At 61.7% G+C, this 15,009-nt stretch overlaps 2 protein-coding genes and 1 non-coding gene across 4 annotated transcripts in view; 2 read left to right on the top strand and 1 right to left on the bottom strand.

The window, feature by feature from the left end:
* Positions 1 to 1,196: 1,196 nt before the first annotated feature.
* ADRM1 (ADRM1 26S proteasome ubiquitin receptor) lies at positions 1,197 to 7,742 on the top strand. Of its 2 annotated transcripts, none has more exons than XM_028133586.2 (10): positions 1,197 to 1,400; positions 2,209 to 2,422; positions 3,257 to 3,373; positions 4,712 to 4,835; positions 5,353 to 5,439; positions 5,971 to 6,052; positions 6,510 to 6,631; positions 6,982 to 7,139; positions 7,273 to 7,375; positions 7,514 to 7,742. In XM_028133586.2, the coding sequence occupies exons 2-10, from the start codon at positions 2,210 to 2,212 to the stop codon at positions 7,618 to 7,620; spliced, it is 1,113 nt and encodes a 370-aa protein (XP_027989387.1). In that variant the 5' UTR covers positions 1,197 to 1,400; position 2,209; the 3' UTR covers positions 7,621 to 7,742. The 2 variants fall into 2 exon arrangements, with proteins under 2 accessions (XP_027989387.1, XP_008155324.1); XM_008157102.3 differs by having other exon boundaries at positions 6,510 to 6,742.
* Positions 6,130 to 6,340, top strand: LOC114228236 (small nucleolar RNA U3). Its single transcript, XR_003614378.1, has one exon. It is a non-coding gene; the product is annotated as a small nucleolar RNA U3 (small nucleolar RNA).
* A 307-nt stretch (positions 7,743 to 8,049) lies between the features above and the next one.
* Positions 8,050 to 15,009, bottom strand: part of LAMA5 (laminin subunit alpha 5) — a 48,293-nt gene continuing 41,333 nt past the window's right edge. The window contains exons 58-80 of the mRNA XM_028133532.2: positions 14,582 to 14,692; positions 13,632 to 13,811; positions 13,394 to 13,542; positions 13,145 to 13,315; positions 12,909 to 13,045; positions 12,679 to 12,832; positions 12,397 to 12,530; positions 12,160 to 12,322; positions 11,952 to 12,074; positions 11,709 to 11,857; positions 11,480 to 11,612; positions 11,260 to 11,403; positions 10,939 to 11,069; positions 10,662 to 10,838; positions 10,437 to 10,578; positions 10,162 to 10,307; positions 9,899 to 10,091; positions 9,656 to 9,826; positions 9,389 to 9,551; positions 9,136 to 9,269; positions 8,961 to 9,054; positions 8,655 to 8,774; positions 8,050 to 8,515 (exon numbers count right to left, since the gene is read on the bottom strand). Of these exons, the coding sequence (XP_027989333.2) occupies positions 8,352 to 8,515; positions 8,655 to 8,774; positions 8,961 to 9,054; positions 9,136 to 9,269; positions 9,389 to 9,551; positions 9,656 to 9,826; positions 9,899 to 10,091; positions 10,162 to 10,307; positions 10,437 to 10,578; positions 10,662 to 10,838; positions 10,939 to 11,069; positions 11,260 to 11,403; positions 11,480 to 11,612; positions 11,709 to 11,857; positions 11,952 to 12,074; positions 12,160 to 12,322; positions 12,397 to 12,530; positions 12,679 to 12,832; positions 12,909 to 13,045; positions 13,145 to 13,315; positions 13,394 to 13,542; positions 13,632 to 13,811; positions 14,582 to 14,692 (3,383 nt within the window). The 3' untranslated portion in view covers positions 8,050 to 8,351. The remainder of the gene's footprint in view (positions 8,516 to 8,654; positions 8,775 to 8,960; positions 9,055 to 9,135; positions 9,270 to 9,388; positions 9,552 to 9,655; positions 9,827 to 9,898; positions 10,092 to 10,161; positions 10,308 to 10,436; positions 10,579 to 10,661; positions 10,839 to 10,938; positions 11,070 to 11,259; positions 11,404 to 11,479; positions 11,613 to 11,708; positions 11,858 to 11,951; positions 12,075 to 12,159; positions 12,323 to 12,396; positions 12,531 to 12,678; positions 12,833 to 12,908; positions 13,046 to 13,144; positions 13,316 to 13,393; positions 13,543 to 13,631; positions 13,812 to 14,581; positions 14,693 to 15,009) is intronic.

The raw sequence follows: 15,009 nt of genomic DNA, 5'->3' as shown, positions 1-15,009 counted from the left end.
TAAATGAAATAAAAATATTAACTAATTAAAAATAACAAGCCCATTACTTATGAACATAAATTATATTTTCAATGAAAAACAGCTGTATTTTCTAAAACAATTTGTGACTAGCCCGTGGTAGTGGAACGCAAGTTGTGGTGCTGCAGGAGTCCCGTGAATGGGCATCTTAAAAACAACAGCAAGCCCTGGCCAGTTTGGCTCAGTGGATAGAGCGACAGCCTGGGGACTGAAGGGTCCCGGGTTTGATTCCTGGCAAGGGCAGTGCCTGGGTTGTGGGCTCGAACCCCAGTGGGGAGCGTGCAGGAGGCAGCCGATCAATGATTCCCTCTCCTCAATGATGTTTCTATCTCTCTCTCCCTTCCTCTCTGAAATCAAATGAAAAAAACATAAAAAAACCCCACATAGCAGTGAATGGAAACACCTTCACCTTTATGCTCTCCGTAAGAAGGATAAGAACACGTTGATGGACACGCAGACAGTAAGTCAGTGTGGAGGCCCCATGGCAGGACGCCGCTCCTCTGGGGCGGGAGCGCTGGGCTGCCCGGGCTCCGAGGGGCACAGGTGCCAATGCGGGCCGTGAAGGCAGTGGCAGGCGGCCTTCCACTCCTGGGTGGTGGGGGGGGGTCTACCCGCCTTAACGGAGGACGGCTGCCTAGTGTCCATTCTGACCTGCACACCAGCCTCTGAAACTCGCGGCGCGGATGGGAAGGAGGGAGGCCCAATGTCAGTACCTTACAGGGTGGGGTCTAGGGGCCCCTGGGAGAAAGGGGGAGACAGCCTGTAAGCACTGTTTCCTGGTGGGGTTGGGGCACCCCGGTCGGGACCACGCGCCCCTTGAGTTCCAGGTCCCAGGTCCGACGGGCAATGCGGGAGTCCGGGGCTGCGGTTCAGTCATTCCCCGGAAGACCCGAAGCCAGTCCCCGCGTCCTAAGATACCCGCTCCCCTGAGCCCTTGACGGTTTCCCCTCCGTCTCGGGAACTGGCGCCCCGAACCAACAGTGACCCCGAGAGACGCCGCCTCGCCCGCGGCCCTCCCGGAGTCCATCTCCCGCTGCCCGGCCCGCGCCCGCCTCGCCGTTCCCGGCGTTGCCGCCAGGGGCCGCCGCCGCGCCCCTATGACACAGCAACAATAGGGGCCGCTCTGGCCCGCGCGCCGCCGGCCCGCGCTTCCGCCGGAAGGGAGCCGCCGGCTTGGGGCGGGCCGGGGCGGCGTGATGGACCGCCGCCCTCGCCAATCGCTCGCGGGCCAGTGCCGGCCCGGCCTCGGACAAGGTCCAATCGGCGGCGAGAGCGGCGGGTAGGCGGGGCGAGCGGAAGCTTCCGGCGGGGCCGGGCTGGCTCCGAGGAGGAAGAGCGATCACGCACGGTACATCTCTCAGCCGAGTCTCCGAGTTGGCCAGGTTGAGTGGGGCGACCGAGGGCGGAGACGGCTACGGGGGAGGCTGGGGACCGGGCCTGCGCCTTCGGGAGACCCTCCAAGCTGGGCGCCGGGTCCGCGGAGGCCAGAGGGGCCAGGGGTTCGGGGTAGAGGGGCCTGGGGGCTGAGGGAGCCGGGGGCCTGGGAGCCGAGGTCTGTGAGCAGTCCGGCGCTCTCGGGGGTTGGGGGCTCGAGGGTCCCTGCGCGGGGCGAGGACTTTTGGGGTCGGGGACCGCGGCGTGGACTCTCGGGCCAGCCGGGGGCACCGCCCTGCTGCGAGCCGCCCGGCCCCTCCGCCCAGCGCGGAGCCGAGGGCGTCGGGCTGCCAGGTGTGCGGGGTAGGGCGGGCCGTGCACCCCCGCAGACTTCTGTGTTTGGAGGGAGCACACCTGCAGCTTCGCGGGCCCGTGTCCGACAGAGATCAGGCGTTAGGCCAAAGTCTTGCGTCCCATCTGATGTTAGCGGTGTCCCCGTCCAAGTTTTTAAATTCTTGCGGGGGGGGGGGGGAGGTGTGTGTCCCAGACTAAGGAACAAGTTTGCAAGTACAGAAAGTGGCCGCGGCAGAGGCCCTCTGCGTGCCGAGATTAATTTCTTCCAGAAACGTGAGACGCTGGGTGTTGGCTCCATCGCTCAGGTGTCCGCAGGCTCCGAGCCTGCCCGCCCCCCAGTTGGTTTGAGCGGGTTTTGGCAGCTTTCGGGTGCTCCCTGGCGCCCAGCGTGGCAGCAGCCTGGAGGGTTAGCGAGGGGCGCTTTCAGTGGGTTGGTTTGGTGACTGCTGGCCCCTCTTTCAGGATGGCGACTTCAGGCGCGCTGTTTCCAAGCCTGGTGCCAGGCTCCCGTGGGTCCTCCAACAAGTATTTGGTGGAGTTTCGGGCAGGAAAAATGTCATTAAAAGGAACAACTGTCACCCCAGACAAAAGAAAAGGGCTGGTGTACATCCAGCAGACGGATGACTCCCTCATTCACTTCTGCTGGAAAGACAGGACGTCTGGGAATGTGGAAGACGTGAGTCTCTGCCCTCTGGGTGGCCAGTGGCCGTGGCACAGCGTGGCGGGCCTTGGAGGTCGTGGGTGGGGTGCGTGGGGTTGCTTCGAGGCTGCTCTCAGAGCTGTTTTGATTTGCTTATAGGTCTTCCCAGTCCCACTGATTATGTAGGTTTCTCCTGTCACTGTATATGGTTGCTTTATTGTATTTTTATTGATTATTGATTTCAGAGGAAGAGAGAGAGAATCATTGATTGGCTGCCTCCTGCATGCCCTACACTGGGGATCAAGCCCTCAACCCAGGCATGTGCTCTGACCTGGAATCAAACTGTGACCTCCAGGTTCTTAGGTCGTTGCTCAACCACTGAGCCATGCCAACTGGGCATCACTCTATATACTTTAAACTTTGAAGATTAGGTACTAGAAAGGGAGAAGCCATGTAAAAATCCTGATCTTGACTCCAGCCCACCAGACAGCTTCCTCCAGTGGTCATTTTACTTAGTGTTCTTTGCCCTTCAGACTAAATTGTTCTGTGTTAGGTTCAAGAGCAGGTCAGAGTTGACTTTGACTCATCCAGGAATGTTCCCACGGTGTTAAAAAATCCTTTAAGACCCCGCGTTCCCTGTTCAGCACCAGGCCTGCGCCTGGCCTGCAAGCCTTTTCCTTCCTGGGTGCCTCTGACCCTGGCTTCTCCGCCCTGCAGAGACCCTGCTGGTGAGGAGGGTGGTTTTGGCCCTGTGCCCTCCTCCCCACCCCAGACGCTGAGACACAGTGCCCAGCACGTGTACCTGGGAGGCTCGGGGGCTTGATGATGTGTCACAGGAGGGTGACTCTTCCCTGCCGTGGCTCTCTGCAGGATTTGATTATCTTCCCTGACGACTGTGAGTTCAAGCGTGTGCCGCAGTGCCCCAGCGGGAGGGTCTACGTGCTCAAGTTCAAGGCAGGGTCCAAACGGCTCTTCTTCTGGATGCAGGTATGTAAGTTTTGTTTGGATTTTTTCTTTCCTCGTCATAGAACTAGGGTAGAAACCTGCTCACCAGATGGTAGAATTGGCTTCCACAACCAGCTGGGGTGACCAAACATGCTGCCGTGGAGCCTCCAGTTCCGCGTGTGGCCCTGAGTGCCCCTCAAGGTGTGGAATTCCTTGGCAGGCAGATAAGTGACTTCCAGGCTAGGCTCCATCTCAGGGCATTGATGGGCACTCGGCCTGTGGTTTGCTTGTCCCCCAGTGCCCTTCAAGGGTCATGAGGACCCCAGGGCAGAAGCCAGGGTGACCGTGTATAGTCTCCACTGCAATGTTCTCTCCGAGCTCTCTGAGCCCGCCTCTCCCCCAGTGGAGTGCTCTGGAGTCTTGGGGTCAGCACACATGGGTGCCAGGCAGTCCTCCATCAAGTCAAGCTGCTGCCATGTCTTGGCTCCTTCTGCTCCAGGCAGTGCTGTGAACACCGCTTGTGCCGGTTACTGCGTGTGTGAGGATAATCTGTGTGCTAAATGGAGTGGCTTGTGGGTACAGTGGGTACACGTGTGTGCAGTTTTGACAGGTGTCACCATGTTCCCCCCCGAGTCTGGACTTGGAGAGCTGGCAGGAAAGGGTTTCCTTCTGGGGGGCCCAGCTGCTCACCTGTGCCGAAGTAGTGGTGCCGTGGCCGGGCCAGGAAGAGCATGCCTGGGCGCGCAGCCCGGCTCCAGTCCAGCTTCATCTGCAGGCTCATGGGGCTGAGGTTTGCAGCTGCTGGGGCAGAGCTTGTTTCTCCAGTTTTGCCAAGAAATCTTGTCAGAGGTTCGCCCCACACTAGCTAGTTTACCAGTTTTGCTCATTTGACGTCTCTCCTCCTCCTGCGTGCCTGTCGAGTCCCCGTGTCCCCACACAAACGCATGCTCAGTGACTATAGACAGATCAGTCTTGGGCGCTTTGTCTTGCAGTTCTGGGCACTGACAGGGTGGCATGCCCGATGACACCCACCACACCCAGGAAGGGGCTCATTGTGGTGCCCTGTTCACCCCAAGGGGCCTGGGCCGGGCGTGGTGTGGGCAGTGCTATGTGGAGGTCTTTCATCGAGGGCATGATTGAAGGAAGGGCCTGGGGCTGTCTGTGGTCAAAGGGACAGGACCTGCCCTGGCACGTCTCGTGCTCGTAATGTTTTTGTCTGTAACAGGCACGTCTGTCGTGTGGGACTGCTGGGTCTTCTCCCTGGTGCCCTGGGAACGTGGACAGGTGACTTCATCTGTCTGAGCCGAGGTCCCTCATCTGGAAGTCTGGTCTCTGGTGGGCGGGCTGCTCAGCTGCGGCTGTTGTCCTGTCCTCCCACAGGAGCCTAAGACGGACCAGGACGAGGAGCATTGCCGAAAAGTCAACGAGTACCTGAACAACCCGCCGATGCCTGGAGCACTGGGGGCGAGCGGGAGTGGAGGCCATGAGCTGTCTGCACTGGGCGGTATGCTGCCCTCCCCTCGGGTGTGCTCGGAGGTCCCAGGAGGTGTCAGGTGGCCCTTGATGAAGCAGACCATTTGTGGTTTTAAAACTGATTGGAGAGAGAGAGGAAGGGGGAGAAGCATCGCTTGCTGTTGCACTTTTTTGTGCGCTCACTGGTGGGTTCTCACCTGTGCCCTGACCAGGGATCACATCCGCCATCTTGGCCTCGTGGGGTGGTGCTCTAACCACTGAGGTCCCTGGCCGTGGCCCAGACCAGTTGTTTTAAGTGCAAGTGAGGAGTCAAGCTGAAGCCCTTCCCAGGCCCCCACTCCTATCCTCACAGGCGAGAACAGTGTCAGAGACCCACCCACCAACTCACTTCATGCAACACGCGTGGAGGGGCAGTCCTGGCGGCTGTTTGGGTTAGCTCCTTTCTGCCTGGAGGCACCAGCAGTATGAACTCTTCCGAGAGCACCTTCCCCAGGCACTGCAGGGTGGGTGCAGGTGGGCCCTGAACCTGAGCACCTTCTGTCTTCCAGGCGAGGGCGGCCTGCAGAGCCTGCTGGGGAACATGAGCCACAGCCAGCTCATGCAGCTCATCGGACCCGCCGGCCTCGGAGGACTGGGTAACACCCTGTGGGCCCCAGAGCCTTTGTTTTAATTCGGACAGCCTTCAGTTGTGGTTGCTTTTGTGTTTGAGTCTGCTCCTAATTGGCTGAGTGGTGTCTATGTGTTCCCTGCGCTGCCTTCCCTGGAGGAGGGCCTGTGAGCCTTCTGGTTTGAGCAGGAGCCGAGTGGGCCCGGCCTTCCAGGGCCCCCAGTGAGGGCCCCGCTGTGTGGCTCAGGGGAGCCCGGCCGGCTGAGGAGGGGCCTGCTGCCACCTGTGGGGTTTGGGTGGGTGTGGCTCGCAGCTGCACCTGCTTCTCTGCTGGATTTGCGCTGCTGTTACCTTGACCCCAAGTGTAGTGAATGGAACAGAGGCGTTGACTTAGGAGTTGGCTTCCAGAACTCTGACCTGAGCAGGTGCCGCCGCTCACGGGTCCACACCGCCCCCTGCTCGTCCCTTGGCTTTCATGCGGGGCATCTCTGCTGCTGTGGTGGGCGAGGCGGGTGCTCCAGGTGAGTGACATCTGAGTGTGTCTCCTTGCTCCTCGTAGGTGGGCTGGGGGCCCTGACTGGGCCAGGCCTGGCCAGCTTACTGGGGAGTGGAGGGCCTCCGGCGAGCAGCTCCTCATCCAGGTGAGCCTTGCCCCTGCCCCTGCTGCTCCCTTGAGTGCCACCAGGAGTGAGTGCCCTTCTTCAAGAAGACTGGGCACAAGACTGTGCTTTCAGGGGTCACTTCTATAGTTTGTTACTGGAGAAGTTTCTCTGAACGTGTAGAGCACCCGAAACCATGAGGAAGTGCAGCGTTCTCTCCTGAGTGTGAAGCCGGCTCTTGGCTTGCTTCTGCAACTGCCGTTAGCCACTGATGATCGTTCGTCTCTTCTTAATGGAAGAGGAAGAGGGAGAGAATGCCGTCTGAGTGGCTTTTGGAAAAAAAAGAGATTGGGCAGAGGAGCTGCAGGACAAAATGGGCTTCTGGGAGGGTCCTTTCATAGCCCAGGTTCTTCCCGGTGCAGGGCCTTTGGGGCAGGACCAACGTGGTGAGGGTACCTATGTGGGCGCCTGGCGGCTCCACCTGCCCTGCTCTTCCCAGCTCCCGGAGCCAATCAGCAGCTGTGACCCCGTCCTCCACCGCCTCTTCTGCCCGCGCCACCCCAGCCCCTTCTGCTCCAGCAGCTGCCTCGGTGACCAGCCCGAGCCCCACGCCCAATCCAGGTAATGGAACCAGCACGGCAGCCAGCCCAACCCAGCCCATCCAGCTGAGCGACCTCCAGAGCATTCTAGCCACTATGAACGTGCCGGCCGGGCCAGGAGGCAGCCAGCAAGGTAACACGCTCCTCAGTTCCAGGGGGTGAAGGTGCCTGCTGCCCCCTGCCCCCTGGCTTTCCGAGGCACGGCCGAGCGTGTCCCTGGGCCGAGCTGCCGTCCTACACATGCGCAGCCGTTGCTCCCTCATCTTCTCTCGCCACACCACACCTAGCAGAGCACAGCCTAGTTTGTCACAGCCCTCCGAATGGGCGCCTGGGCCGGCCTCAAGCCCTAATGGCCGTGTGCTTGTGTCCTAGTTGACCTGGCCAGTGTCTTGACGCCTGAGATCATGGCACCAATCCTCGCCAACGCGGACGTCCAGGAGCGCCTGCTACCCTACCTGCCCTCTGGGGAGTCGCTGCCACAGACCGCAGAGGAGATCCAGAACACACTGACCTCCCCTCAGTTCCAGCAGGTAATGCCGCGGCCCAGCTGCCTGTCTTTAGCTTGGCGCCCCATCTCCAAAGTCCCTGGCCTGCTGCTGGGGCACCCTCGGTGCCTCTGGCCCCGCCCCGGCTTGCTCAGAGACGGCTGGCTCTTCTTTGCAGGCCCTGGGCATGTTCAGTGCGGCCTTGGCCTCAGGGCAGCTGGGCCCCCTCATGTGCCAGTTTGGCCTGCCTGCAGAGGCCGTGGAGGCCGCCAACAAGGGTGGTAAGTATTGCTCCTCCGCCTGCTATGGCAGGACTTGGCGTCCTGTGGCTAAAGGCACAAGCCTCCCTGTTTGCTCAACACAGGCTGGCTGTCCCTAAGGCCCAGGAAGTTGGCCTCAGGCTTTCCAATGCATTGTAGATGTGGAAGCTTTTGCCAAAGCGATGCAGAACAGTGCCCGACCGGAGCAGAAGGAGGGCGATGGGAAGGACAAGAAGGACGAAGAGGAGGACATGAGCTTAGATTAAGTTATTTGCTGTCTTTTATGGACGGGGTTCTTGGCTGTGTGGACGAGCAGTGTGTTTGTGGGCCGTCGCACACCCTCACACCTCTGTTCTAACTTGCTAATAAATAAAAGTTTTTTCTTTTACCTGCCAACTCTGGTGTTTCTGTGCCCCATCCCCTGTGAACAAGCTGTCCCTGGTCTGCTGTGTCTTGGGTATTGTGACTTTGAGGTGAAAGACCTGGGGAGGTGGGCCATGAGCTGCCCCCACGGCCAGGCTCTCTAAGCACCTGTCCCGTGCTTTCCTCTTTCTCCATTTAAAAGTCTGCACTCGTAAGGACATGTGCTGGGGGGTGGGAACGACGCGGGAGAGGTCAAGGGGGGGAAGGAGACGTGTAATACTTTAAACAATAAAGAATAAGAAAACGTGTTTTAAAAAAAAGTTGACACTCAGTTACATAAGCTCCTTTTTAATTTTTTTTCAAGAGAAGGGACCAGTGATTTACAGACTTCTCAAACTAGTAAAAATTGGTGGAAGGGAAATCTCACAATTATAAAAGATATAAAAAACCCATTTTATTGTATTTTAAACTTTCATTTAAAGTCAGACATAACTTAAACCATTTCCTGTAGACTCGAGTCTAGGGAAGTTCATACAAACTTCATCTATGAGACTGGTGGAGGATGGCATTGTCAGCGAGCTGTCTGAGCAGCAGGTGCCCTCCTGCATGGCTAGGGTCCCAAGGGGAAGCTGTGCTATGTGGCTGGGCAGCCACTGGCCCCCACTGCGCCCTGGACACGCGCAGAGCGAGGCAAGGTGACAAAGGCCCAGTTCACCATCAGATTCCTCATGCAGCCTTGGTAGAAAGGAGGCCAAGGGTATGTTGGGGTGGGGTGCCCAGCCTGTGTGTCTGAGGATCCTGGGATGCAGGGGAAGAGGAAGGGAGACAGGTTGGAGCAGAGACTGGCTTCCAGCTGGCGTCCACCACCGAGAGCAACCGACCCCAGTGCCTAGTCCCCGAGGGGCAGCTCCCCCACCTAGGCTGAGGTATCACTCACCGGGCAGGCCCCCCAAGTGCAGAGGCACTGGGGTGCTGTCTGAGGGCTGCAGCATGGGACCCAGGGTCTGGTTGCTCCGGGAGTCCACCTCCAGCCGGAGGGCGGTCCTGCTTTTGGTCACTGTGGGACACAGGCTCCTTGTGGCTGGCCTGGGAGGCCCTCTCACCAGCCGCAGAGCGAAAGGGCCCACCCAGTGTTTGGTTTCTGCAGCTTCGTCCTCCCGAGTCCCTCCCAGGCTCTCTGCTCTGCAGAAGCAGGGCTGCGGGGTGTCAAGAGTCTCTGGTCGTGGGACGGGGCCCAGCTCACCTGTCAGTTGGTGCCACTGCCCATCACACAGCTCCTTGGAGAGTGTTACCAACGTGGAGAACTTGCCTGCACCATCGTCTGCACACAGCAGGACCTGGGTGGGGGCTGGACATCAGGAGGGCCCTGCCAACCCCAATTCTGCCCTTTGGCCACGGCCCCCCCACCCCCGACGTACCTGCTTCTCCAGCACCTGCAGCTCTAGGTAGGGGGGCACCTGGAACTGGCCCAGGTGGAAGATGAGGCCTGTGGCTGCCTGGGGCCGCACCTCCAGCTTCAGGCTCACGTCAGGAAGGGTGGTTCCCAGGGTGTCTGCGGGGAGGGACTGTGAGGGGAAGAGGGCCTGGCCCCAGGCCCCTTGCTTCCTGGCATGGCTCCCCTGACCCCACAGCCCAGGGCACATGCAGGGAGTGGGGGGACAGCAGACTGACCTAGAGTGATGGCTCCCCTACTGCCGGCAAAGAACAGACCCATCTCCAGGGGTTCTGACGAGCAGGGTGTGACCCCCACCATTCGGTTGGGGGGACTCAGGGGCTGCCCGTCCACCATCAGTCTCCTCACACAACCGCTGAACCAGGAGCTGCTGATAAACATCTGTGGGGAACAGGTGGGTGGACGTGGGGTCAGGTTCAGGGGTGCTGAGGAGGGTGGGCTGGGCTGGGGATCGGGTAGGGGTGCTGGGGAGAGGCAGTTCTCACTGGGAGCTTGGGGCCATGGACAGGAAGACCCCCCACAAAGAGAGTGTAGGGCTGGGGGCCTTCTGCCCCCTGATACTGCTGGCCAGGCTCCTGGTTAGGCTGCTCCTGGCTCTGAGTCCAGACCCCATCCATCTGCAGCTGGATCCGAGTCCTCTCCCAGCGCACAGACACCTGGGGTGGGAAGAGGCACATCAGGCGGGAGCCCCCAGGGCCCCGCCACAGCCCTTCTCTTCAGTCCCTCACCTTGTGCCACTGGTCAGCTTTTGAACGCTGGTGACTCAGGACGCGGAGCTCGGGCCCTGGGCCTTGTGTCTGAGCCACAAAGTATCTGTGGCTCAGGAAGAGCGCCAGGGAGGGGCTGCCCGCCGCCAGGGGCACAGCGAGGAGCAGGAGTCCTCTCCGGGTGCGAGGGCGGACCACCATGGAGAACTGGGACCTGGAAGCCAGCAGCAGGCGGGTGTCAGCCTGGGCAGCCCTCACCTCCGCCCCACCTGGCCTGGTCTTACCAGTTCTTAAAGGGTGCCAGGACGGCTGTGAACTCCAGATAACTGGACAGGGGACCCCCAAACTGGTAGGTGCCATGGATGGTCCCAAGGGGCCGAGGAGGCGTACAGGCAGAGTCCTGGGTGGGCTGCCGGGTGTGCCGGGAGACCTGTGGGGTCAGGTGGGGATGCAGGGGTGCTTAAGGGCCATCTTTTGCCCACCCCCAGCTCCACCTGTCTCCTGCCCTTTACCCTCACCCCGCTGACCTTGTCTGTCCCCCAACGCCTGTGGTGCCCACCTTCTGAGCCACCGTGGCCCGTAGTCCTCGAGGTGCCTGCACTGGTGTCTGGGTGCCAGGGGCTGCTGGGGCGCACCCTGAGCTCACGTTGACACCACCCACATTCTGCTGCAGGTCAAGCACACGCTGGGGCCCCGTGAGCCTGTGAGGACAGCGAGGCAGTCAGCAGCTGGAGGCCCCTGAGCAGGTGGGGTCAGCACAGCCCCCGACACCCGCTCAGCTCACCGCTGCACAAACACGTTGGTGATGCAGCCGCTGAAGTTACGGATGGTGTTGGACTCCCCCAAGCCTCCCAGGAGGAGCCGACGGGGCCCCTCAGGCTGTGGCTGTGGCTGGGGTCTGGGGGGCGGCCCCTGGTGGGGCTTCATCTGCTGAAGCTGGTCGTCCACGTAGAGCCAGACCCTGTGAGGAGAGCAGAGTTTCCCCACCTTGTCCACACACCTGCAGCAGGTTGCACCCAAGACCCCGGCTCTGCTGCCGTCCAACCCAGTTCCTGGCTCACCCTGTGGCGTTGCTATAGAAAGCGACGTAATGGGGGGAGCCATCAGCAAACCCCCCCGGCGTCTTCAGCTCAGTCGTCACCAACCGGAGTGTCACGTGGCCCTGCTGCAGGGACACCTCACAAGGCCCAACCTGGGGACAGTGGTCAGGTCAGCGGGCCCAGTCAGGGGCCCAGACTTACTCCCTCCAGCCACACGGGCCCCCACACTAGGCTGCAGTCAGGTTCAGGGAGGGCCGGGCAGAGGTGAGACTCAGGGAGGGAGGGCTGGAGAGTCAGGCTTGGGGAGCAGCAGGCGGTCAGATCAAGGCTGGGTGGACACACCGGGGACGCTCTGTGGTACAGCAGACCGCTGTCCTGGGTGCTGCGGAAGCCGAAGCCGGAGTAGACGCTGCTGGTGAGGGGGGCAACATCTGGGAGCTCCAGGGGCAGGAAGCCATGGCCGTGGAACGTCATGGCCCGTCCCACCTACAGGGAGTGCACTGTGAGGACCCCAGCAAGCCTGCTGGAGGGGGCTGCTGGCTGGAGCGGGTGGGGGGCTCACCAGCAAGTCCGCGGTGCAGCCGGCACTGATGCCTGTGGTGTTCAGCCGCTTGAGATCCACATACTTGCCCAGAGCTTTGATGCCCTTGATGCAGCCACGCACGGAGCCTCCGGACGGGAAGAGCTGGCGCAGGCTGCAGGGCAAGCAAGTATTGGGGCACTGGGGAGGGAGGGGGGGCTGGGCGTGGCTGAGACAGCGTGGGGCCGCTGCCTGGCCTGCATGTGCTCACCTTGGGGGCAGCTGGTCCGGAGGCACGCCCCCCAAGTAGTAGGCATTGGCCAGCTCCAGTACATTCTCCTGCTCCACACTGAACACATTGGCCCTCTCCACGCGCACCAGCACGCGCTTGCGGCTGCCCCCCAACAGGAACACCTGGATCTGATGGCAGGTCGCGGGATCCTCAGCACCTGCCGTTTCCTGCTGCCAGCCCAACCCCACCTCGCCCTGCCGATCCTTCCGGCTTTAGCCTTACCGCCTTGCTGGCCACAGTCAGGGGCGGAGGGGGCTGCATCGGTTTGGCCTCCTGCAGGCCCTCGCCGAAGTCATACAGCAGCACGAGGCGGCCTTCCAGCACGGCCAGGCACAGGAACTGACCCTGTGGGGCGGGTGGGTCAGCATGGCGCGGGTCCAGCAGGGGGGCGCGGCCAGGGGGCGGGGCGGGGCGGCGGCGGCAGGCTTGCCTGGTGCTGCAGGTAGAAGATGATCCCCCTGTAGGACACCAGCCGCAGCTCCTGTTCGAAGCGCTTGGTGTGGCTGATCTGACTCTCCACTCTGATGCGGGCAAAGCCAGAGCCCTCCAGGTAGGAGCCGTCTGTGAGCCATGGGTCTCCAGTCAACTTGGTGCTGCAGGTCAGAGGTTACGGGGTCAGTGGAGGGTGGGCCGAGGGGGGAGAGGGGCGGGCCCAGGCCGCACATACCGTGCACAAGGCTTATCCACGGCTGTGTTGAGCTGGAAGGTCTTCTCGAAGTTGTAGAGACTGACCACCGCCTCGTTGAGCGTGCCCATCTCAATGCAGCCCCGGTAGCCGGGGAAGCGGAGGGGCTCCGGGGGCTGTGGGCACAGCACCTGGTCAGGGCGCCTCCCCACCCAAGAAAGGCCCCAGAGGAGGAGCTCAGACTGGGGCAGACCCACTGAAGCCAGAAACCCAGCAGGACTTGCTGGGACAAGATGGCCGAGTGCCAGGCCCTGCTAGGCTCACCGTGAAGTTGCTGGGGTAACCCCCCACATAGAAGACAAAGTCGTCAGGCTGCAGGCTGAGTAGCCCCTCGGCCCCAGGGGCCACCGTGTTGCCCTTGGTCTCGTGGCTCGTCTGTTTCTCCACAGTGACAGACATGTGGCCAAACTGTAGGGTCCTGAGGGCAGAGCGAAGGGGTTGGAGCAGACATGCAGCCTGCCAGGGGGTCGGGGAGCACGGGGCAGGCCTCTCACCTGTCAAGGCTGATGGCTGCAAATTCCTCCCCAATGTTCTCGTCGATGCTGAGGGTCGTGGGGCCCGCGCCCCCCAGGCGGTAGATCCAGTGCACCTTCTGGTTACGCAGAGCCACGCCCATGTAGTCGCCAGTGGCCTGTGGTGGTGGGAGACTCAGTGGGACAGGGACCCAGTATAACCCACCCACTCCAATCTGATGCCCATCTCTACCCAGCCTGCCAAGCTGGCCCAGTACCTGGCGGCTGCCCATATAGAGCACAAACTGATCCTCAGCGACCTGGTTGGATGTTGGTTCTGGGCTCTGGAGGTAGAACTTGAGGGCAGTGTAGGCAGCGAGGTCTGTGAGGTCCCGAGGGGCACGCAGCTGCACCCCCGAGCGCCCGTTGAACTTCATGGACACCTTGACCTGTGTGCAGGGTGCACGGCCCATGAGCATCCACCACCCAGTCGCCCAGTGCCCCCTTCTTCTGGCACTCATGCCCACCTTGCTGGCAGCTCCTCGGGCCTGGGCAATGAGCTCCCGCACACGGCCGATGCTGGCGGCCAGGGCCAGGCTGGCGTTGTGCCCGCCCCGGCTCTCTAGCAGGTTTAGCTTGGCCAGCAGCTGTGGCAGCGTCTTCTCCAGGGTGGACACTGCAGGGGGAAGGGTGGGGGATGTGGCCTGAGAGCCCTGCTTCCCCCGCCCACCTGCTCTCACAGGCGCTGCGTGCAGGGGGGCCCACCTGAGCGGCCGGCGTCCAGCACCACCTGCCCCAGGTCCTGGCTCTGCAGACCCCCGTACTGGCCCTGCCACTGCTCCAGGTTTCTCTGCATGTCTCGGAGCCGGGACTGCACTCGGCTGGCCGTGTCTTGTGCTTTGGTGGCCACAGCCTTGGCGTGAGCAATCTTCTTGCTTGTCTCGTCTGTGGCGGGCAGTGGGCAGGCTTCAGCGGGGTCCAGAGAAGACCACCCTGGCCTCCCCTCCCATCAGGGACATCACCAAGTCCCCTCCACTAGGACTAGCAACAGGGGCGCTGAGGCATGGAAACCCACCCTACCTCCCATGCCAGCCTCTTGGGCCAGAGCAGGGCCACCCGGATGCCTCCGCTCAGCCCTGTCTCCCTACAGCCACCACTGCCCCCCGGGCCACGCTCCTCTCCCCTGTGGCCCTGCGAGAGCCCCTGCGCCCTCGTGGCCACGCTCGCGACGATGCTCTGCTCTGGGCAGTCACAGGGCTTCCTCCAAAGCCCGTCAGACACGGCTCCTCTGCTGCGAGCCGCCTGGGCTCTGCCACCCCGAGCCTCCGCCTGGCTCTCCCGCCACACCAGCCCCTTGCACCCCCATCCACCTCCGTGCCTGCCCACGGACCGTACCTTCCCTGCTGCCCCAGCATCCTGACCCCCTCCGCCCCCCAATTTATCCCTAAAGCACTTCCCGTCCCTTCCCAGTTTTCACTTGCTACTTGGGTCTCTTTTGTTTGGTGTTTATCTCCCGACCAGAGGCGGGTCTCCAGGTCCAGGGTCGCCCCCTTGGGGTCCCCTTCAGCTGTCCTGGTCACCATGTTGCTGGCACAGGTGTGATGTGCCCCACCCCAGAGCCCCGTTGGGCAGCGCTGGCTGAAGTGGCGGGGCAGGTGTCTGTTCACCTCTGGGGACAGCGGTGAGGGCAAGGGCAGGACGGAGGCTCAGCCTACCTGTGTCCATAGCCAGCATGGCCTGCACCTCCTGGACCCGGGCTGCCAGCTGCTCCTTCTTGGCCCGGGTGTCGCGGAGCTGGGTCCCAGTGCCCTGGAGGGTGGCCCTCACTGCGGGGGAGGCAGCCATAGCACCCATGAGCCCCTGCCCCCGTGTATGCGTGCAGCCCACTGTGGCCCTCCTGACCATGGAGGCCTAAGGCTGGCATGCCCACTGACAGACGGAGACACCCTGACAGCAGGGCTCTGCCTCAAGGGTAAGGGTGAGAGCACCCTGAGTCTCAGGGCTGCCTCCCCGTCCCACAGCAAACATGTAATCCTCCCCATTTTGTAGATGAAAGCACAGAGGCTCAGAAAGGCCAAGCCATTGCCCACAATTCCAGCAAAAGGGGAACCCTTCCCACTCCCCGCCTGCCCTTTCTCATCCA

Source organism: Eptesicus fuscus, chromosome 12 (genome assembly GCF_027574615.1).
Source record: "Eptesicus fuscus isolate TK198812 chromosome 12, DD_ASM_mEF_20220401, whole genome shotgun sequence".
NCBI classification, from domain to species: domain Eukaryota; kingdom Metazoa; phylum Chordata; class Mammalia; order Chiroptera; family Vespertilionidae; genus Eptesicus; species Eptesicus fuscus.
This window is presented reverse-complemented; position numbering and strand designations above follow the sequence as displayed.

Excerpts from the sequence above, each read along its gene's own strand:
- ADRM1 (XM_008157102.3), top strand. The coding sequence starts at position 2,210 with ATGGCGACTTCAGGCGCGCTGTTTCCAAGCCTGGTGCCAGGCTCCCGT. Across the intron at positions 5,440-5,970 it reads CGCCGGCCTCGGAGGACTGG|GTGGGCTGGGGGCCCTGACT; the intron begins GTAACACCCTGT and ends TGCTCCTCGTAG. Across the intron at positions 7,140-7,272 it reads CCTCCCCTCAGTTCCAGCAG|GCCCTGGGCATGTTCAGTGC; the intron begins GTAATGCCGCGG and ends TCTTCTTTGCAG.